A 22,187-nucleotide genomic window follows, 5' to 3' on the forward strand; every position below is an offset into this window, starting at 1 on the left:
AAACCCCAAGAATGTGACTTCCTCAGCGGGCACCAGGTTTGACTTTTGAAGATTTATGACCCAACCCAACTTCCTTAAGTGGACGCAGGCTCTGTCGAGATTTTTTGCAACCCCTCCCTGGTCTGGGCAAAAAACAAATCGTCCAGATACGGATCACCGAGATTCCTTCCAGGCAAAGGGGAGCCAACGCTTCTGCCATAATTTTGGTGAATACCCTCGGGGATGACGACAGACCAAAAAGGGAGGGCCCTGAATTGTAGATGAACAACCTTACTCCCTTCCCTTAGGGCCAATCTCAGAAATCTGAGACCCGCTCCAAATCGGGACATGAAGGTGTAAATCCACGGAAGCTATATAGCATCCTGGGGACAGGAGGTTTCTTACTGAAAAGATAAAATCCATCTGAAACCGCTCGTACCATACCAACCTGTTTAGACCCTTGAGGTTTAAAATCATATGGAACTTTCCCAAAGGTTTCCTGACCAGGAACACGAGTAAAATCCCTGACCTAGCTCCCCTGCTGGGACCGGCAAGACAACCCCTTGAAAAATCAGGTCCTGAATTAGGGCCTTCATAGCAAGGGCCTTGACTGGGTCCCTGGGAACATAGGTGAACAGAAATCTTTGAGAGGGGTACTCGGTAAACTCGATTTTGTAACCCTGGGAAACCATCCTCAAAATAAATTGATATTGAGTTATGGTCTCCCACTGAGGGAGAAACTCCCGAAGTCTCCCCCCTACTCTGACTAAAGTCATTGTGGCTTTAAGGTGGACACAGGAAGATTGACTCCTTTACCCTTGGGCTTCTGCACCCAAGATTTCCTCCTGTTTTGCATCCCAACCTCCGCTTGACCCCTAGGTCCCTGAAAAAAAAAAAAAAAAAAAAAAGTAGACGCCTGCTTTTTCTTTACAGGAAAGGACTTCTTCCTATCCGCTGTTCAGTCCAAAATAGAGTCTAGCTCGGAACCAAACAATAAATCCCCCGAAAAAGGAAAGCCACAGCCTATTTTTCAAGGCCGCGTCCCCTGGCCAAGTCTTTAGCCACAAGGCCCTTCTAACCGAATTGGTCAGGGCGGCTGACCTGGCCGACATACAGATTCTGCTGAGGAATCAGCAATATAGGCAATAGCCACGGACAGAGTAGCAAAGGAATCCAGGATCTCTTGCTTAGGGGAATCAGCCACAATGAGAGTTCTCCGGCTCCAACCATTCCCTTTTTATCATGTCGGACACCAGAGAGTGCACCGGGAAGGTGCGAGATCTGGAATCTCCTAGGCCCGCATACACTCAAGGATGTAAGGATAGCTCCTTTTCCTCTTCAATACCCAAAGTGGCATAAATCACTTTGAGGCCCCCCACTTCTTCCAATGACAACTTGTACTTGGAAGCTGCATCATCTTCTTCCTCAGAGTCCGACTCCTCTAGGGCCAGTGAAAAGGAATCCTGTGAGGTGTCCTGGGACAAACCTCCCCCCTCCCCCCCCCCCATCAGCAACTGCGAACCTCCTGAGCTCTAGACTCCCAACGTTCCAGGCTCTAACAGCTTCGATCTGAAAGCCTGAAAGGTTGCTTTAAGCTCATCCTTAATGCACAATACCAAGTCACCACATAATGACGGGGACCCCTCCCTGACTAGGCTTGCGATACAAGTCACAGAGCGTCTTGGCCCAGGTTTTGCTGAGTTTTTCCTTGCAGACAGGACCTCTCCTTTTGACAGGTTGGGCAGAGCTCTTCGCCTAATAAACAGAAAGACAAGAAACACCCCCAGCTGTTTTTTTTTTGCAAAAAGATGCAAAAATCACCCAGGTGCAACAAAGGGAGAAACCACCATTCCCCAGTGCCCTCGCAAGCCGACACCCCCAGAACCTTCCACCATTGCATACCTAGCAAGGGAGGGAAAGGGGTGTGGGGAGTGAGGGGGAAAGAAAGGGTGAACACCCCCCCCCCCCACACAGGAGCATAGGTGCCAGCACTTTAGAGCCCCGCTCCTACCTTCACCTTGCTGGTGCCTTGGCTTGCCCTCTTGGCCATATCGCTATCCATTGTGTGGAACACACTGCCGCCGGTCCCGGATTCGGAAATGCCGCTGCACCTGACCGGAAATAAGGCGCCAGTTGGTCCTCCTCTCTCTGTGTTCCAACGCCAGGAAATGACGCGGAACGCCGCCGGAAGTCCCGCCCTACATTCCCAAAGGACACGGCCGAGCCCTCTCGGCCACCCGAGATGAGCAACCACACTCCCGCGATGCAGCGCGCGCTGCACGCGGGAGATTTAAACAAAAAAATACAGCCGCCACTCTGACAAGGGGACAGAAGAACCCCCAGTGTGCTGGCTCTCCGAGCATGGAAGGAGGAGAGAGAGCCCATGCTGCAGTCTACGCTAGGAGGAAAATGGGAGGACCAGCTCTTGCAAAAGAAAAACAAATTCAGGTGAGAGCCCCCCCCCCCCCCCCCGACCTCCAGGACCTGCCCAGAGATCATGGCTCCCATCGGAGGTGTTCCTCCAGGATGGAGGAAACACAAGAAACCGAGGAAGGCTGCATGGAGACTTCCCTTAAAAGCTCTGATGGAGGAGGCGTTTCCTGTGGGAGGTGGAGCCATAGGGCAGCACAGTGGTGTAGTGGTTAGCACTTTCACCTAGCAGCAATAGGGTTGCTGGTTCAAATCCCGACCACGACACTATCTGCCTGGAGTTTGCATGTTCTCCCTGTGCCTGCGTGGGTTTCCTCTGGGTACTCCGGTTTCCTCCCACACTCCAAAGACATGCTGGTAGGTTAATTCGACCCTGTCCAAAAAAAAAATAATTGGCCGTATGTGTATGTCAATGTTGTAAGTGTGTCGGGACCCTTCAGGTGAAAGGACCGCATAAAAAAAAAAAAAAAAAAAAGCTGCAGACGGACACCGGTGGCAAGAAAGCGCCCTGAGGCGATTCAGTTCGCATAGGTAGCGCTATAAAAGTAATTCATGATCTCTCGGGTGGCTGTCCTGAAAATTGTTTTTGGAAAATAAAGTTATAATTGTCCAAAATCATGATAAAGTGACTAGTGCACAGGTGATTGAATTCTTTATCTCTGGAAACGAAAGCCCGGTGTGTTTTTTTCCGTGCAAGTGATGGATTTGCACTCACCAGATCCCCTGCAGGGGTGAAAGCACCTTCACAGTGTGAGCCCCTGTGTCGCTTTGTGGTGCTTATCCAGGTATTTTGCTTGCCTCAGCGGGAGAAAATGAGAAAAAAAAAAAGTATCCATAGTGCAGCATGCTAAAAGCATCCAGCTTACCAAGTTGAAAAACTACTCACAATATTGCCATTTAAAATTCGCAACACACAAAAGCCTCAGTTTCCTGCAGCCCTGAGAGAGTGTATGTCTGTCCTATGGCTACGCCCTACGCGTTTCGTCAGACGTCATCCGGAGTGGCCATTTTGGTACACCTCATTATATAGGGTGTAGTGCCCATACCATGCCTGCGCAGGTTCTAAATCTCCATATTGTTTAAGGGAAGGGGGGATTAGCTTCTTTATATGCCGAAAGGTGCAGTAAATTGTAAAACCTGCTCATATGTGGTAAATGTTATCAATTGCAGGGGATGGTGCACTGCATCCTACATACCAATTACACACTATGGCAACACCTTTGCCGATCTCTCTCATCTTCTGCTCCATTTATAATCTGCCAATGGAGGTATAATGCTGATCATTCATAACAGTAAATACATAGAAAATATAAAAATATTCACAATATTTGTGAGACCTAAAATGAGAATAAAAATAAAAAAGGATAAAAAAACTGTAGAATATAAAATTAAAATCAAAAATAAAACTGTAAATGTATTGGAGGAAAACTGAGCCAAATGGGCATGTGATGCATAATGAATATGACAGTAAAAAGTGTTTGGAAAGAGTGGTCATTTTCCCCATCAGAAAAAACGTCTATTTGATCAATGAGAAATTTAGAATATTTGAATTTAAGAGAAAAATGCAAGTGAATTTATTAGTAGAATTTCATTTCAATTTATGTGCCTGAAGTACTTGAAAAATGTGATGGGTGCAAAGGTGCATTTTTTTTATCCCTCATTGTGACCTATGAGAATTATATTCCCATCAATAATGAACGATAAGCAAACTTTTGTATCAACACTAACTACACTGAATTTTTAGCACAAACCAGTGAGGTCAACACTATACAGAGGCTCTAACACCCAAGTAATTTTTCTCTTTATGGTTTCCCTCTATGTTTGCATAGAAATTCCTTATAGCTCGTTAATTAGGACACATTTCTGGTGGTCAGGGCACCATACAAACCTTGACACAACTGAGATTTCATTAAAGAGGAAGTAAACCCTAATGGGTTTACTTCCTCTTTCATTCCCTGCAAAAGGTAAAGCATAATGGACTACAATGCATTGCATAGTAGTCCATTATGTGTCACTTACCTGACACAGGAGCCAGCGATGTCACCGCTGTCCCCTGTAGTCCAGAGCATCCATCTTCTCGGTGGGTTTCGCTGCTCCGCAGCTGTCATTCGGCGAAGCCGCGATGGCGTCACTCCCGTGCGTGCGCACGGGAGCCGCCACGCGCAGCATATTCGCCATTGACGGTGCCGCGCTCAGTGCGCCGCTGTCTACGGCACATGCACCGTAGACAGCGGTGCCTGTCTTTCGGCAAATAGCTCCTAAACCGTGTAGGTTTAGGAGATATTTCTTGGACCTACAGGTAAGCCTTAATCTAGGCTTACCTGTAGGTCAAAGTGTGTTGTAAGGGTTTACAACCACTTTATTTTAACTATACTTTGGGGCACAATGGTTCTCCTTCCCTATTAGCAGATAACACGTAGTTTTGGTTGGGCACGTATTCTTCTGGTTCTGCAATTTTGAGGTTAGCGCCACATCTACCTATACCTTCATCATTCTATTCCAACCAACCTGGCAGGAAATGTTTGGTAGAGGCAGCTCTTATCTAAATACATTACCCATAGTGCAATCCCACTTTTTGAAGACAGATCTATCACAATCTGGATTAGCAGCAAGGATGGGAAGTGTTATCATAATGGGGAATTTTAATTATACAGACGGACAAGTGTAAGGCTGACCACAGGTCAGCCTGTATTTGTAGGAGTCAGGCTGCATAAAGCCTGCCCTCCTTTGCCTCATCCCCTCATGGTCATAGGCTTGTGTAAATTCCGATATACGGGGGGGGGGGGGGCCTGTCTGATGTCACTTCCGGGTTTTCATCTCGGCTAGGAAGATGTGCAGCTGCAAGGGGGGCTCAGAGTCTCCACTGATAGGATACAGGTTTGCTCAGGGGGCACGGGCAGGCAGCCACCCCCATCTGGACTATCTTGAGCATCTACTGGCATGCCACTACTCCCCATTCAGGGTCTGGTCGGGATCAGAGCACCGCTGGCCTCCCAGTGTCAGTTCTGACACCATCAGGGCTGAGGTCGTAACGGCGTGTGTAGGTTACTTAGGAGCTGTTGGTCAAATACATTCAAGTCTAAAATGTCTTGATGCATGTCATTGAACACCATTCATCTAATGTTGGGGTTTTGATCGTCACTGCAGATGACTGAATTATTCCATTCTGTTGCAAGAGGAAAGGATAGTATAGAAACCTTAGCCTCAGTTAGGCATATCCTATACAAAAAGTGAAAATTACCACATCCTTCTGAGCTCCACTTGCTTGTCGCCTGTCATTTTCATTATGTTCTTTGGTGGTTTCTCAGGCAAGTTACACCTCAAGTCAATTCTCACATTTTACATTTCCCGTACTTCTTAGGTTTCCCCATGTTTAGTATGTTTCTAGGTTTCTCGAGTCTTCCACATGTTATTGCCTTTCGTTTGCTGCATTTCCGTTAGCTAGTGCTCACATCCAGGATCTGTCACGTTTAGATCCATACGGGCTGAGGTTTAGTTTGCCGTCACACAATCTTCTCGCCTGTATTCCATATGTCCACCATTACACCTTTACTACCTACCAGGGTCTGTGGGTACCCTAGCCCTGAATGTTCGTTTCAGTTTCCTGTCTTGGTGCTGCAGGTTGCTCGGGCTCACTTACTGCATACAATAGGGTGGTGTTTTCATTAGGTTCACATTTATGCGCTATTGTTCTTGTCATTTCTGCACCCACATCATCATACTTGTCAGGTGCCAGGGGTGTTATGACATGAGCTGGTTGTCTTATGTTCTTGGGTTGTTTTAACACAGCTGCGTTGTCTATGTTCTTGTACTGCAGGTTACCCATCACATATATGGGTTTAACAGATTGAGGTGATAGTTTTTAATTGGCTTGTTCAGTGGCAAGTCTTATCTGTTCTTTGACTGCATTTTTCATTAAATTTTTTTGTCTGTCATGTTTCTCTCGTTTTCCCCATGCTTTTCAGGGATTGGTAGTTCGCCCTCAGAACCTGGACCATCCCAAGGCTTCATTGTTCACACGTAGCTAGCTTCAACTCTTTGCTCCGATGGCAGTATTTCAATGCAGGAGGTTTGCTTTCCTGGTTTCGGCTCAGAAAGCCTAGCTATTTAGGTTACTTTTCCCTTGCGCTTCAAGCGTGGAGCAGGTTACCCTGCATACTGGTCTCTTCCCTGTCCCAAATTCACACTACCTTTTAATTTCCTAGTTACGTCGTGCCAGGAGTGGTGCAATAGTATCGAACTACTGGTAAGTCATTGCAGCTCCGGCAGCTTCTACTGGCTCAGGGGCTTTAGTGGATTCCAGAACCCCATCAGTGCCTAGGCCGGTATCAGGTCTTGGATGCCAGCATCATGCCTTCTTTTCAGTTTCCAGTATTTGTGATAGATTGGGTTCTGTCTGGCTGACAGCAGCCTTTATCATTAAATCTTTATTTTGAATGCCAGGAAGGTGCACGACACTGCTTGGGATGGTTTCCAGGCTTTCCGGTCAAGGTTTACACTGACACATAACAGGAAGCACCCTCATGGTTAACAGAGGACAGAATTAAAATTAGGCTTGGGAAACTTAACATTAATAAATCACTTGGACCAGATGGCTTGCACCCAAAGGTGCTTGGGGAACTCAGTCAAGTAATTGCCAGAACAATGTTCCTAATTTTTACTGACAGTGACTGGAATGCTACCAGCCGATTGGAGAAAAGCCAATGTAGCACCAATATTTAAAAAAGGGCCAAAATATATCCCTGGGAATTACAGACCAGTTAGCCTAACATCAATAGTATGAAAGCTCTTGGAGGGGATAAGGTACTATATACAAGTTTATTGTAATGAAAACAGTATCATTAGCAGTAATCAGCATGAAGAAACGTTCTTGCCAAACCAATCTATTAACCTTCTATGGGGAGGCGAGTTGCCAACTAGATATAGGAAGGTCCGTATAAGTGGTGTATCTGGATTTTGAAAAAGCATTTGACAGTTTCCCATAAATGTTTATGGTACAAAATAGGGTCCGTTGGCATGGACCATAGGGCGAGTACATGGATTGAAAACTGGCTACAAGGGAGAGTTCAGAGGGTGGTGATAACTGGGGAGTACTTGTCAGGGGTGGGTAGTGGCATCTCTTCTCCAGAGAGAATAAGTTCAGTGCTCGCAACCTTTCCTCATAACTAATATCCTCCGGACCGCTTATTAGCTTTGCTGCCCTTTCTACTCGCTCCATTTCCAATACATCCTTCCTGAGGACTGGTAACCAGAACTGGACAGCATACTCTAGGTGTGGCCGGACCAGAGTCTTATAGAGCAGAAGAATTGTAATTTTATCTCTGGAGTTGATCCCCTTTTTAATGCATGCCAATATGAATTTTTGCTTTGTTAGCAGCAGCTTGGCATTGCATGCAATTGCTGAGCTTATCTACTAGGACCCCCGGGTCCTTTTCCATCCTAGATTCCCCCAGAGGGTTTCCCCCCAGTGTATAGATTGCTTTCATATTTTTGACAGCCAAATGCATTATTACATTTTTCTACAATAAACCTCATTTGCCATGTAGTTGCCCACCCCATTAATTTGTTCAGATCTTTTTGCAAGGTTTCCACAACCTGCGGAAAATGTTGCCCTGCTTAGCATCATACATATACAAATACAGAGACTGAACTGTTTACCCCATCCTCCAAGTCTTTTATGAACAAATTAACCCCCCTAGCGGTAATCCCGAGACTGGCTCGGGTTGGGATTTTAATTACAGGAGCGGTAACCCCGAGCCAGACTCGGGATGGCTTCGCTCGATGCAGGGGATGACACGGAGCGTTACTCACCCTGTCCCCTGGATCCAGCGATGTCCGCCGCGCTGTGCGATCGAGCTGTCCTCCGCTCGATTCACAGTGTCGAATGCCGCCGAGCTCCGCTCCCTGCGGCGTTACGGCGCACGGGAGCGGAGAACGGCGGCAAATTCAAAAAAGTAAACACACACTAAACACACACAGCACTGTAATCTTACAGATTACAGTACTGCATTAAAAAATATACACCCCCTTTGTCCCTAGTGGTCTGTGCAATGCCCTGCATGCACTTTTATATTATAAATACTGTTTTTTACTGCCTGGAATTTGGAGATTGTCCATAGCAACCAAAAAGTGTCAATTTTTCAGTGATTTAGGATTTTATTACATTATTGAATAATTTTTATTATTCTTTATTATATTATAAACTTTATCATACCCAGGATGTCTGCTAGACTCTGGTTTGAACAGATTTAAGAGCGTTATTCCTAAGAATTACAGGACTACAAAATAAAAGCCAGATTTCCGTGCAAAATAATTGTACCGCTTTCAGCACCTAATTCCAGACTGAATCATACCGCCAGGGAGGTTAAATAGGATTGGTCCCAGCACAGAACTTGGAGGGGTGCCGCTGCACCTTACATACCTGGGCTTGACCGGTGCTAGGGGCGCCTGTCTCCGCCATAGCGCTGAGTAAGGCAGCATCTTTCGTTCTTTTGAATTTTCCCGGCCGCCGTGTCATCAGGGCTGGCCAGAAGCGGAAGCACTCGGTCACCTGACCCACCCCATGGTCCCTGCGTTCCAGGCGCTTGAACCACGGCGCCACGCCCCCTCAGAGCGCCCGCGCGTCACCGTAACGATACTGTCGCTGCCCGGGACCCGACGCCGAAAACTGAGCCTACGCCGCTGACCCACAGCAACCTCCGCCAGCGACAGAGCCCTCCCTCTGCTTGTCCCGCTGGAGATGCTGCTGGGGGCCCAACAAACGACCACCATAAGGCAAGCCTTTTACTCCCCTGAAGAGTGTAGCTTTCCCCTGGAGGAAACAATAACTGAAGCCATGGGGGAAGAGGAAGTGTTTTTAAAGTGGGCATGTGTTTCCTGAGAAGGTGGAGCTACACTCTCCGGGGTTGTCCTGAAAGGCGATTTGAGAAAAAGTTGGGACAGGATTTCCCGAACGCTCATAGGCTACAGTGACAGTCTGCTTAAGCCTCCTGGCTATCGTTGGTTTAATCTCCTGAACTCACTCTCTTTCTAAATAGACCAGTAGACATCTTCTAACATCTAGTAAATGAATTCTTTCCTCTATCATTTTTGGGATTCTGACAGAGGAAGTATAATTTCCTGTGACCTGTGGAAATCTGAGATTACCCTATCCTCCAGAAGCAACAAAAAGGCTCTTTAAATTGTCAGAGCCTCTAGGTCACCAACTCTTCTGGCTGTCATGATAGCCAGAAGGAAAGCAATTTTAAAAAGGGAATGAAAATAAACTGAAACTTGAGCAAACGGCTCAAAGGGCCCTTTAGTTAGGGCATCTAGTACTAGGGATAAATCCCAAGGTGGAAACCTGTTTAACTCTTTCCCTAGCTGACAAATCTTTATGAGGGGGTTAAGAGCCAGCTTACTATTCAGAAACAAGGCTGACAAGGCTGCAGCCTGGACTCTAAGGGTATTTACTGCTAAACCCTGGTCAGCCCCGTCCTGGAGAAAATCCAGGACCGCTGGGATTGTTTGAAGAGACTGACTTTCTACTTGACAAAAGCATATCACTTTTTCAAAACAGCCCTTACGTCTGAGGATCTCCCTTTCAAAAACCAGGCCATCAAGGAAAGAAAACCAGGATCAGGGTGCTAAACTGGTCCCTGTTGGAGACGATCATGACTGGAGGGGAGTTGGAATGAGGAGCCATCGACCATCTCTTCAGAGTGGGGAACCATGCCCATCTTGGCCACCAGAACACAATCAGAATAGGTCACCTGTCTGATCGGGATAGTTTCTGCAAAACCCGGGGAATGAGCACCAGGGGAGGAAACGTGCATGCTAGGGAAAAATCCCAGCTTTGGGCTAGTGCATCCTCTCCCTGTAAACCCTGCCCCCGGCAAGAGAAGAACTTGTGAACTTGCCTGTCCTTGTTGGAAGCAAACAAGTCTATCTCCGTCTCACCAAAGCATTGGCAAACCAGAGAAAACACCTCGCTGCTTAGCTCCCACCCTTCCTGACAAAGGGGTTGCCTGCTGAGAAAGTCTGCCTGCACACTGAGGGACCCGCGTATGTGGACTGCTGAGATTGAGAGAACTGTTGTCTCTGCTTCTCCCAGGATTTCCTGGGACAACCCAACTTGCTGGACCTTGTCCCCCCTGGTGATTTAGACTGGACACCTGGTTCCAGGTCCAACCTCCCAACAGGTTGCATGAATTGAGCCACTAGTCCAGGGAGTTTACCTCCCTCATCCAGGACTCCCTTCTCCCATCACAGGAGAGAAGGAATCCCTGGAGACCACCCAAGAGTAGAACTGGGCCCAGTGGACCGCTGGGATGCAAGAAATAAGCCCCAGAATACTTATAATGGTCCTCAGAGGCCTCCCCTCTCCTGCACTTTTGAAATCTTTTCTTGGGGAAGAAGATTCTCTGGGACAGTCCACCAGGCAAACCAAAAAGATCTTGGATTGTGCAAGATCCAGGGAGGACTTCTCCTGACTGACCAACCTAGAGAGGCTGAAGGGGAGTGCTTTGAACTGCCAGCGTTTGGCACCCTGGTCTGTCTTAACCGCAGGAATTTCTCATGTTTCAGGGCAATGAGCACATGCAAATAAGCATCTTTTAAGTCTAGTGTGACCATGAATACACCTTCATGGAGGTGTTGGAACGTGTAAATGCTTTCCATCCAGAATTTTTTGTACAGCAAGTACCAGTTTAGCTTCCTTAAATTTATAATCAGTCGAAATTTGCCCAGGGTTTGGGCACCACAAATATGTGGGAATAAAACCCTCGGCCAATCTGACCCACAGAACAGGGATAATAACTTCCTATTCTGCCAGAACGTTGATACACCCCAGAAGGCCCTTTGCCTTCAGTGGATCCCTGGGGAGATGAGCAAGGATAAATTTTGGAGGAGGGGTAGACATATTCTAGTCTAACATCATTTGGACTCCTTGTTGGCAGGTCCAGAAAAAAAAAAAAAAAAAAAAAAAAAAAAAAAAAAAAAAAAGCATACCACCTTGCCTTTTCCCTTACCGAATCCCCACTTCTTTCTAGGCTCCTTCTTGCCCTTAAAGCAGTCTTGACTGAGGGCCTCAAATTTTTCACCCCCCATCCCTTCTTGGGTTTTGTTGGGAATTTTTTGCCTTTATCAGACGATTAGGATAAAACTTGTTGTAGGCCTGACCCAAAGAGCCCTCAAAAGGGTATCCCAGAGAGATGCGATTTAGAAGTAAAATCTCCATCCCAGGTTTTCAACCAAAGGGCTATTCTAGCAGATTTAGCAGTTGTTCTAAAGGTTTTTTCCGCAGTCTGCCAGGTAGGCTACTGCCTTACCAATAACTTCCAAAGAATCCAACACCTCCTTAGATTTGTTTTCACGTGTAACATGGGCCAACAACTTGCCGACCTAAGTGGAAGCCACTGCTGGTCCCATAGCTGCAGCGTTGGCATCCCAGGCTCTGCATAATGAGGTTTCTGACCTTTTATCCAGATCCCAGATATTTCTGGAATCTTCAAAGGAGAGATGCAAACGTTTGGATACTTGTGCTAAGGAAGCATCCAAACGTGGAATTTTAAAGAATGTTTCTTCCTCTGCCTTAAAGGACATTTACGCTTCCAGCCCTTTAGTTTTAAAATGTTCCACTCCGGTTCTTTCCATCCTCTTAGGATAATATCCTTAAGCAACTGGTGCACTGGGAATGACTTGGCCTGAGGTTTGCAGAGTCCCCTGTATAGTTTAGCTTGTGCTGAGACTTGAGTAGTTGGCTCCTGAATAGCCTCAGGAGGTATAGATTGCCTTGAGGAGACCCTCCATGTCTTCGGCTGCGAAGAGATGACCTCCTGGTCTAGTCGCAGGCTGCCCAAGTCTGAATCCTCTTCGCGAGAGTTCTGATCTGAGGCCTCTGCCTCTTCGTCAGAATAGGGCCAATCCCTGGGACCCCCCAGTATGACTCGCCGAGGTCCCATCCTGAGAAAAGAAGCCCCTTCCACTGGGGATAGCTCCCCAACAGTAGCTTTGAATGACTAAAGGGTCGCTAGCATCTCAGCCTGTAGCGCCGGCATTCCTTCATAGCTTGAGCAGACTTTCCCTGCTAACCTATTAATGCATCTGAAGCATTTATTAAGGGTTTAGCGTGGTCTAGCGGGAGTTTCTCATTACAATTACCACAACGCTTTATTTGTGGCTTTCCTAGACCTACCGGCCATCCTTTGAGCAGGGCAACCAGTCTCTGAAAACAAAAAATAAACCATACCCAGTGTTAGCCTTTACCCTCTTGGTGTATCCAGTGGGGGAGGGGAAAAAACGCCACCCCAAAACTTCTTCCACCAGCCAAGTCCCTCACCCGCTGTGGTGATCTCTGATGCTGCCAATTTTGGTCCCTCATCCATCCTTCTAGCTGACCAACCAACCAGGTAGGATCGCTTCTGGAAAGGTTTTGGGACACAGGACCACAGACCCCCACTCTGTTACCGCTTTTATGTGTCTGTCCCTCTGAACCTGCCACACTGTTAGCTGCCATCTTGCTGTAGCCTGAGGTTAGTGGAAATGTCACATGAGCGTGCCATCCACTTCCGGACATGCACACTCAGCCAAGCGACGCCGTGCACACAGCTGCATGCCTGAGACCTCCTGGTGCCACGCCATCTAAATCCAGAAGCCATGTCACAGCAGCAGCATGAGGGACTTTATCCCCCATCAAACAAAGTGGGATATTCTAACAGCCCCTCCTAAACCATCCACTGTCAGGTAGGAGGGGAGAGTGGGATGCAAGGTCCCTGGGGCTGTGGAGGCCCTCACTGTATCCACACTTACCAGTATATCAGGGAGGGGAGGGAAGGGGTTGCCTAGTCTTCACCTGCCACTCTACATACCTCCCTGAGACATCTATGAAAGGGAAAGATCCCCCTTGGAAAGAGCAAAGCTCTGCTAGACCCTGCAGCCACCACTAACTACCTCAATCTGACTTCCCGGTTGAGAGACAACAGTCCCAGACCTTGGTCTTTAAAGATAAAAAAATAAAAAATAAAAATTCACGGTTTTGCTGCCATTCTGTGGGAAACAAACAATAACTGAGGCCTTTTAAACCTTGATTGTGTTTCCTGTCAGGTGGGACTCATCTCAGGTGTTCCATTCTGGAAGATGACTGGAGAAAGGTTTAAACCTTAAACCAAGTAGAGGATTCTTTACTACAAGAGCGGCAAGGATGTGGACTTTCCACAGGCAGTGGTATCAGCAGGGAGCATCGATAGTTTAAAAACTATTAGATAAGCACCCGAACAACCACAACATACAGGGATATACAATACTGACATAATCACACAGGTTATACTTGGACGTGTCTTTTTAAGCTCACTTACTATGCTCACCTTTTTACAAAAAAAATAAAAATACACTTTTGCAGGAAAAAAAAAACATTTATTTTTTGTTGTAGGAGCCTGTAAAGCATTAAACCAGATCACTGATGCCATGCAGGACTCCAGTGTACCCGTTTGCTCATAGGCAGATACACTGACAGGAAGAATCAAAAATACCAGTGCTCATAGTGCGGTGGTAGATTGAGAACTACAAGCTGATGTCCGCTAAGGCTGAGCACTGAATGAGTGACACCGCCAGGTGGAGACCCACAGAGGTGGGTTTTAAAATTTTGACAGTTTGCTGGGGGTAGAAGATCCCCAATAGCCATCAGAGCAGGGGGATCAGGGACCAGTCCTTTCAGAACTTGTTACACGCTCAATATGGGTGTAACATGTGCTGAAAGGCATTATATTATATACATACAAAACACCTTGTAAAAACAACTCAGTTTAAAACCAAACAGGCAAAATGAAAATGTTTTTTTTTTTAAATATAAATACATAAACACATTTTCCATTTTGTATAGGCGATGATCGCATGACCTCTGCTCTCTGGTGCATCAGGGGCTTAGAGAGCTGGGGGTGGAGACTACAGAGGGACATTTTAGCAAGGGGTAGAGAATAGCAGAACACTAATCTCCCCAATGATTAGCTGTGCAAGGGGGAGTGTTTGCACAAGTCTGACCATTGTAGGACAGGCAGGCTGTACTCCCAGAACAGTAAGAAAACTGACCATACTGGGAAGGACATGCTTCTAGACCTAGCATGCTCAGTTTGAAATAGCAGGGAGACTGGCAAGATCACCAGGTATTTTACACAAAGGAAATACAATGAAACTGATACTTAACATAAATACACGGTACAACATGCACATTAAGAGTATGAGATGTTAGTGTGTCTCTTCCACACTGTTCAAAGATGCAATTATGAGCTACAGATAATGTATGATCAGGGGGATCAACTGATGATCAGTTCCCTTCTAAGGATTCAATTCTCACTTGGCATTTTGGAAAACCCATGCATCGATTTTGTCCGTGATCTCAAAAACACAGGTTTAACCACTTTAAGCCCTGGACTATTTTGCAGCTAAAGGACCAGGCCCCTTTTTGCGATTTGGCACTGCGTCGATTTAACTGACAATTGCGCGGGCGTGCGACGTGGCTCCCAAACAAAATTGGCACCCTCTTTCCCCACAAATAGAGCTTTCTTTTGGTGGTATTTGATCACCTTTGCGGTTTTTATTTTTTGCACTATAAACAAAAATAGAGCCACAGTTTTGAAAAAATTCATTTTTTACTTTTTGCTATACTAAATATCCCCAAAAAATATAAAACTATTTTTTTTCCCCTCAGTTTAGACCAATACGTATTCTACATACTCCAACAATGGGGCACCATTCCTCATACAGGTGCCAGCGGGGCACCATTCCTCATACAGGTGCCAGTGGGGGCACCATTCTTCCCACAGACAACAATGGGGGGCACCATTCTGCCAACAATTTGGCACCATTCCTCCTACAGACGCCAACAATGGGGCACCATTCCTCCCACAGACAACCAATACCATGAGCTGTTTCTTTTTTTTTTCTTTTTTTTTCTTTTTTTTTTTTTAGAGACCTGATTTAAAGCAACCTCAACTCCTTAACTCCCAAGTCCACCAGGCAAGCTACCCTATTAAAAAAAATGTTATTTGTTTCTGCCCACAGCACTAAATGCCACCCTACTCATGTAAAGTACTTCACTAAAGTACACAGGGACAACAATTGTGGGATTGTCCCATCTCCCTGGTTTCCCGCAGTTCTCACTGGTTCCTCCTGCGAAACCCCATCTCACTATTGCATCTCCACCAGGAAAGGGAGTATTTACACATTTTATACATTGATATTTTGCCTTGCAAACTTTAATACAGCAATACTGGTTGATTTTAAGTTACCAACCCAAAACAACTAACCATAGCTCCCAACTATCCCTGATTTGGAGGGACTGTCCCCGGTTTGAAGCAATGTCCCCCTGTCCCTCATTTTGATCTGATCCATATAGTTGTATATAAAATACACTTTATCTTTCAAAAAGCGTTTCCCAGTGCTAAATCTTTCATCCAAATTCTAAATTGCTGCATTTGTAAATTTTAAAAGCCAATCTAATGGAAAAGTAGTGGTAAAAAAAAGCCCATATGGATTTGATTAACCTTTTTTGTTGTTAAGTCTCCCTGGGGGGGGGGGGGGGGGGGGGTGGGGTGGAAGGGGGCATATCCTATGGCTACATACATTTGCTAGTAGGTGTCCCTCATTCCCATCTCAAGATGTTGTAACAGATGAGTAACAGATGTATAAAGTTAAAGCTGAAGCTTAGGTATTGCTTGTTTTGCATAAAAAGATATGTTCCCAAAGGTGAACTTGTTACCAATGCTGCAGCTGCCTCTGGATCCTCCCCTTCCCTGTGACAAAGGTACAAGGAGAAGATCCCCATAATAGCTGCCAGTTTTATAAATCAGCACGATTGTGTCATTCATACACAGATTCCTGCGTATGAATGAACTACAAGTCCGAACATCCTTAACGGATGTCGGCTTGTAGTCGTTAATGCACTACCATGTGCTGGCATAATTCATCGATTCTTCCCGTCATTGTATCCGCTTGCCCGTACAGGTGCACAGATACTGACAGGTCTGCAGGAGACCTGGATGGCACCAGTGATCTGATCGTTGGTGCAATGCTTTACAGGTTAAAAAAATAATAAAAAAGGATTCTTTTATTTTAAGTTATCTTATCCTTTAAACTAGTCCAATGCAAGTAGGTGCATGCCAAACCTGTGGGACCCATTTGGAAGCTGGAAATTAATGTAGTAGGCACTGCTACTCCAGTGTTCTCCACTAGATTGATTCTTTTGTGCAGAGCAGTTGCCTTCCTGCATTGTGAACACAGAAGGCTGCTTGAGCAACAATTCATAGACCAGTTTGCCTTTTCACAAAGAATGCAAAGCACTGACTGGACAAGATTGGAGGTGGCGCAGTGCCATCTCCACCTCATGCAATCAGAGAATGCAGCATGTTCTCTGAATAGTGCACGTTGAGCAAGCAGCAGGGCACAGGAACCAGGGCTCCTTGGCACAGGAACCAGAACAGATCACCCTAGAACCTGTGCCTACTGCTGCGATTTTACCAGCTTTCATAGGGATCGGCCAGGTATGGCACATACATACTTGCATTGGTCCAAGCAAACCCAATTACCCATGTAAAATATGTCAAACCTAAACTTTAGAATTAACGTAGAACTAAAGGCAAAACAGTTTTGTTTGTTTTGGATAGAGTGGAGAGGGGTTAGAACACCTGTCAAATCTTATTGTGGTCTGTGGCCCCCGCTAAAGAGATTTACTCAAAGAGAAATTACCCATGATATTTGAAAATAAAGTAAAATACCACCCAAATTTTGGGTTGCCCCAAGAAAAGTCGAGAGTTCTGGTGACCTGGGTGTCCAAGGAATTCCCTTCGTTTGTAGGCATTTCCTCTCACTTCCTGATTGGCTATGAGAACAGGAAGTGAAGAGAAATCTCTGCAATGGAACAGAGATGGCAAACAAAATAAAATATCTAAAATGAAAAAAAAAAAAAAAAGTTTTGCCTATAGTTCTACTTTAAAGTACAACTATAGAGCTACTGCATTACATGCTGCTGGCACAGATATGCGATAAAGGACTTATCCAGGGGTCTACAACTGAATGTAGACACATTTGCCTGACCATTTCATTCAGATCACACCTTCAGATCACTACTTATGGCATACTATACTTCTTGCCTTGGAGCATGGTAGAGCAACTGAAAATAATTTTAAGTGGCTTATCCAGCAATTGGCAGTCTAATCAAATATGCCAGATGCACTGTTTATCATAGATGCACGCACCTAAAGTGGGAAACCCACATACATACACACTTTAAATATAAAAACACACCACAAATTACCCTAACAAAAGGGCTGACAAATGCAAACTATGAATCATGATCATAACCTTCAATTGGACAGCCCAACGAGAAAACTTCTTGGAGACCTATAAAAGCAGAGGAGATGCAGCCACTATCTGCATCATTTTAGAAAAGTATGGATCACTATAAAACAGGTTAACGGCCAGGGCTTTTTTTTAGCGGGAACGTGGGGGAACGCAGTTCCGACACCTTCACCACTGACAGCAAGTGGGGCTAGGGTGTGCTACCGGGTCTATCGATACTCACTGCTAGGGGATCTATTCTAGCTGGAGGGTATCTATTTTGCAATATAGAAAACTTATTGCGCTAACCTGTAAAAAAAAAAAAGTGAAACAGCTGCTACACACAAAGGTGACAAGTCATACAAAAAGAACAATGTAGCACTAACAATAAGAACAGTACTGATATACTGTTCTGTACTGATGCCCCAGTAGAAGTCCACTGGGACAAAACGCGTAGGTCTGGTTTCTATGTTCCCTATATAGCTTTTAACATTGTGATCACCATTTTACTTTCATATGCTGTTTTTTTGCCAATAAACAGCTAACTTGTCTTTTGACCTACACCATGGGAGGCTGTTGTCCTTTTTTTGGAGCTCCTGAGGACATTGCGGATCATTCCCTTTTAATTAAAAGACCATCTGTGACCTGCCACATTGTTCCTGAGATTGAGGATTTGCCTGTCCATGCTCAGTAGACCTGGTGTTGTCCATACACAAGTCCATTAGCTCTGGTAAGAGTACCCATTTTTTTTTTTTTTTTTTTACACTTGTCTGATGTCATTGTCTTGGGATGCCCATCGGATCTTCCTCTGTCTTTCCATAATATGAACCACTGTATCTGATTGACTCATCGAACTTTGGGACTGAACTATATTCTATTTTTCATATCTGCATTCAGCCTTCATGGACATTATGCTTCACTTGCTTGGGTGTTAGTTATTTTAACACAGGGTATCCGTGACAGAGGCTGTTGGAGGGGACAGAATGCGAGCCTCTTGCCTTGCGATTATGGGCCCTGGCATTTGGGGGAGCGGTGCTCTTTGTGAGCTGTATGCCTGAGGACCCTTGAGGTGGTGTTACTTGGATTCAGATCCATGTCCCCCCTCAAGACACACAGACTATGTATTTGCCATATTAGCAATAGACTGAATCACACTGTTGGGACACAAACTTTTAGATGCTAATGTCATCAACTCCAGCCACCTGTCTTGTGTAAATGAGTCTAGTCTGGCTTGTAAGAATATCCCACACATTGTTGGTTGTGCTAATTAACCCTGCGTTTAGGTTTATGGTAATGTGTATTGAATAGTCAGTCAGTGAGCTAGGAGACAAATTCTTACCCTGAAAAGACCTCTCGCAGACAACTAGTCTGGGTCAATGATTAGATAATTAGCTCATGCTAATTAGGTTAGGTTTTAGTCTTCTACTGTATTATAAATACTTGTCTTTTTGGTTCTAATAAAGGAGTCTATGTTGAGCAGCTAAGCAAGTGTCGTCTTGTTTTGTGCTTGTGAGCGGTTGGAATATCTGATATCTATATTCAGACTTAGGAAGCGGTATACTGACGGAAGCACTCAATCGGAGTGTGGGATTGGTTCTGTCACAGTATCTATTTTTGCATGGGGGTCTTTTGTTTCTGATGAAGTTTATTGTTTCTGGTGGAAGACCTACTGTTACTGGGGGTGGGTCAGTTGTTGGAAGAGATCTACTGTTGGGGGGGGGGGGGTCTATTATTGCTGGAGAGGATTGATGCTGGCTGTGGGGAGATCTGCTGTTGCTTCTGCTAGGAGAGGAGTAGGGGGTGGAGAAAAGGAGTGGCACAGAAAGGGGGAGTTCCTGCACCTATTCTCTGAGAAAAAAAAAAGCCCTGTTAATGGCTAAATGGAAAATGTATTTTTTTAATAGTTTTTGATAGAGTCGAGAGAAATTAGGACGCTTGTTAGTTTTGTTTTTGTGCCCCTGTTAAGGAGATTCACCCTCTCGCTATTTGTCCTTATTACCCTCAGTTTTGAAACAAAGTAAAAGAAAATCCCAAATGTTGGGTTGTCCTCTGAAAAGTAAGAGGGGGAATCCTCCAATGGGTCCACTAGTTCTGGTGACCTGGGGGGCGGCGGCAAAGGAATTCTCTTACTTTGCAGGGATTTCCTCTCACTTCCTGTTTAGCTAGGAGACAGGAAGTGAAGGGAAATCTCCCTAATGGGACACAAAAAAAAAAAAAAAAAAATCAGTAAGCAGCTAAAAACTGTCCCTTACTCAATCCAAAATTTATAAATAAAAAAAAGTTGTCGGTAGTTGTATTCTAACTCCTGGAAATCATAAGGGGTTGCCTGAAGGACGTCCCTTGGCACTAGAAATGGGAAACAAATGGGCAGCTGTGGAATTCTAATTCATGGTAAACCACGTGTTCAGTTTGTACTGTCAATATATAGCCCCATCAAAAATTGAAAATTCAGTTTTGCTTAAATGCAATCCTCCGAGTACTATAACTTAACGTGGCTAAATTTAGAGACACACCAAGATCGCACACCCACATTGAAACAACACAAAGCTTGGACGCCACCCACAAGCATAAAGTCACCGCTCTCAGCCATACACATTCACTGCCACAGTCTGCCCAACCCCCATTACCGATGCATGGCTCTACAGCTGATCAGAGGCGCGCCACCCCCACCAGCTCTTTAAAAAGTCCCGCGACGTGACCTGAGGCGGGGCCTGCATGCATAATCAGGCTTTAGGGGCGTGGCTGTCGCTGGAAGCTGTCATTGAACCTGCAATGAGCACCGAGCCAATCACAGGCTCTGCTATCTAACACACTAAAAAGGCGACCAATCGATGCATAAGTCGTTTTAAAACGGGTAACGCCCTCCCGTCCCGAGCCAAATTGCCCTGGCGTTTTTATCTCATTGGTTGCTAGCGGCTTTGTGACCCGGATACTGTGTAGTGATTGGTGGATGGCTGGGGCGGAAGATTTCAATTCCTCGAGTGCTCCTAGTCTTTTCGGCTGGTCGCCGCTGGTTATTTACATTTGATATCCGGTGTGGGGCAGGAACGAACAGATTGAGGGAGAGCTCGGGGCGCTATGCGGTGAGCTTGGCTCCTTCCTGGATGAGGAGAGGCAGGAAACATGTGAGAGCTTTTCTATTGTTCATGTGCTTTCTTTAGGTTTCGTGCCAGTCCTCACTGATCGGGTTATTTATGTTCTGCCTGATCAATTTTACGTTGTTTTCTGGGCTTCCAAATGTATGCATAGTGCATTCAACTGTTTACAACTGAAGTTTGGGGAAAAAGGGAGGGGGGCAGGTTACATAGGTTAGCTATGTGTAATAGTGTGTATCTTATGTCCTGCAGGCTGCTACTGCATGGAAATTCTCCCATTCATACTGCCTAGAGCTGAGATCTTCCAGTGCTGTGAGCGGCCAGGACTTGTGCTGATTCCCATCATTCATAGAACTTGTCTACTCACCAGCGCAGGAGTGCCAGGGGATCGCGGCTCTGGGCAGCGCAGGAGTGCCAGGGGGATCGCGGCTCTGGGCAGCGCAGGAGTGCCAGGGGGATCGCGGCTCTGGGCAGCGCAGGAGTGCCAGGGGGATCGCGGCTCTGGGCAGCGCAGGAGTGCCAGGGGGATCGCGGCTCTGGGCAGCGCAGGAGTGCCAGGGGGATCGCGGCTCTGGGCAGCGCAGGAGTGCCAGGGGGATCGCGGCTCTGGGCAGCGCAGGAGTGCCAGGGGGATCGCGGCTCTGGGCAGCGCAGGAGTGCCAGGGGGATCGCGGCTCTGGGCAGCGCAGGAGTGCCAGGGGGATCGCGGCTCTGGGCAGCGCAGGAGTGCCAGGGGGATCGCGGCTCTGGGCGGCGCAGGAGTGCCAGGGGGATCGCGGCTCTGGGCGGCGCAGGAGTGCCAGGGGGATCGCGGCTCTGGGCAGCGCAGGAGTGCCAGGGGGATCGCGGCTCTGGGCAGCGCAGGAGTGCCAGGGGGATCGCGGCTCTGGGCGGCGCAGGAGTGCCAGGGGGATCGCGGCTCTGGGCGGCGCAGGAGTGCCAGGGGGATCGCGGCTCTGGGCGGCGCAGGAGTGCCAGGGGGATCGCGGCTCTGGGCGGCGCAGGAGTGCCAGGGGGATCGCGGCTCTGGGCGGCGCAGGAGTGCCAGGGGGATCGCGGCTCTGGGCGGCGCAGGAGTGCCAGGGGGATCGCGGCTCTGGGCGGCGCAGGAGTGCCAGGGGATCGCGGCTCTGGGCGGCGCTGGAGCGGCAGGGGATCGCGGCGCTGGAGCGGCAGGGGATCGCGGCGCTGGGCAGCGCTGGAGCGGCAGGGGATCGCGGCGCTGGGCAGGGCTGGAGCGCCAGGGTTTCGCGGCTCTGGGCAGCTTGGGGCCGCCAGAGGATCGTGGCTCTGGAGCGCCAGAGGATTGTGTATGTATGTGTGTGTGTGTGTGTGTGTGTGTGTATGTATATGTGTATATATGTATATATGTGT

The 22,187-nt window shown here is 46.8% G+C and overlaps 2 protein-coding genes across 5 annotated transcripts in view; one reads left to right on the forward strand and one right to left on the reverse strand.

The window, feature by feature from the left end:
• The window catches only part of LOC143962862 (oocyte-specific histone RNA stem-loop-binding protein 2-like), an 81,303-nt gene extending 60,853 nt beyond the window's left edge, over positions 1 to 20,450 (reverse strand). The window contains exon 1 of the mRNA XM_077472338.1: positions 20,346 to 20,450. Coding sequence (XP_077328464.1) covers positions 20,346 to 20,353 — 8 coding nt within the window. The 5' untranslated portion in view covers positions 20,354 to 20,450. The remainder of the gene's footprint in view (positions 1 to 20,345) is intronic.
• Positions 20,451 to 20,629: 179 nt separating this feature from the next.
• Positions 20,630 to 22,187, forward strand: part of CDC25C (cell division cycle 25C) — an 85,440-nt gene continuing 83,882 nt past the window's right edge. Inside the window, exon 1 of one of the 4 annotated variants that reach the window (XM_077472340.1) lies at positions 20,630 to 20,801. In XM_077472340.1, the coding sequence (XP_077328466.1) occupies positions 20,797 to 20,801 (5 nt within the window). In that variant the 5' untranslated portion in view covers positions 20,630 to 20,796. Of the gene's footprint in view, positions 20,844 to 22,187 lie in introns of all 4 variants that reach the window. The other 3 variants (XM_077472339.1, XM_077472342.1, XM_077472341.1) reach the window with 3 other exon arrangements.

Source organism: Lithobates pipiens, unplaced genomic scaffold (assembly GCF_037356315.1).
Source record: "Lithobates pipiens isolate NorthernLeopardFrog02 unplaced genomic scaffold, aLitPip1_a1.2 Scaffold_8, whole genome shotgun sequence".
NCBI lineage: Eukaryota > Metazoa > Chordata > Amphibia > Anura > Ranidae > Lithobates > Lithobates pipiens.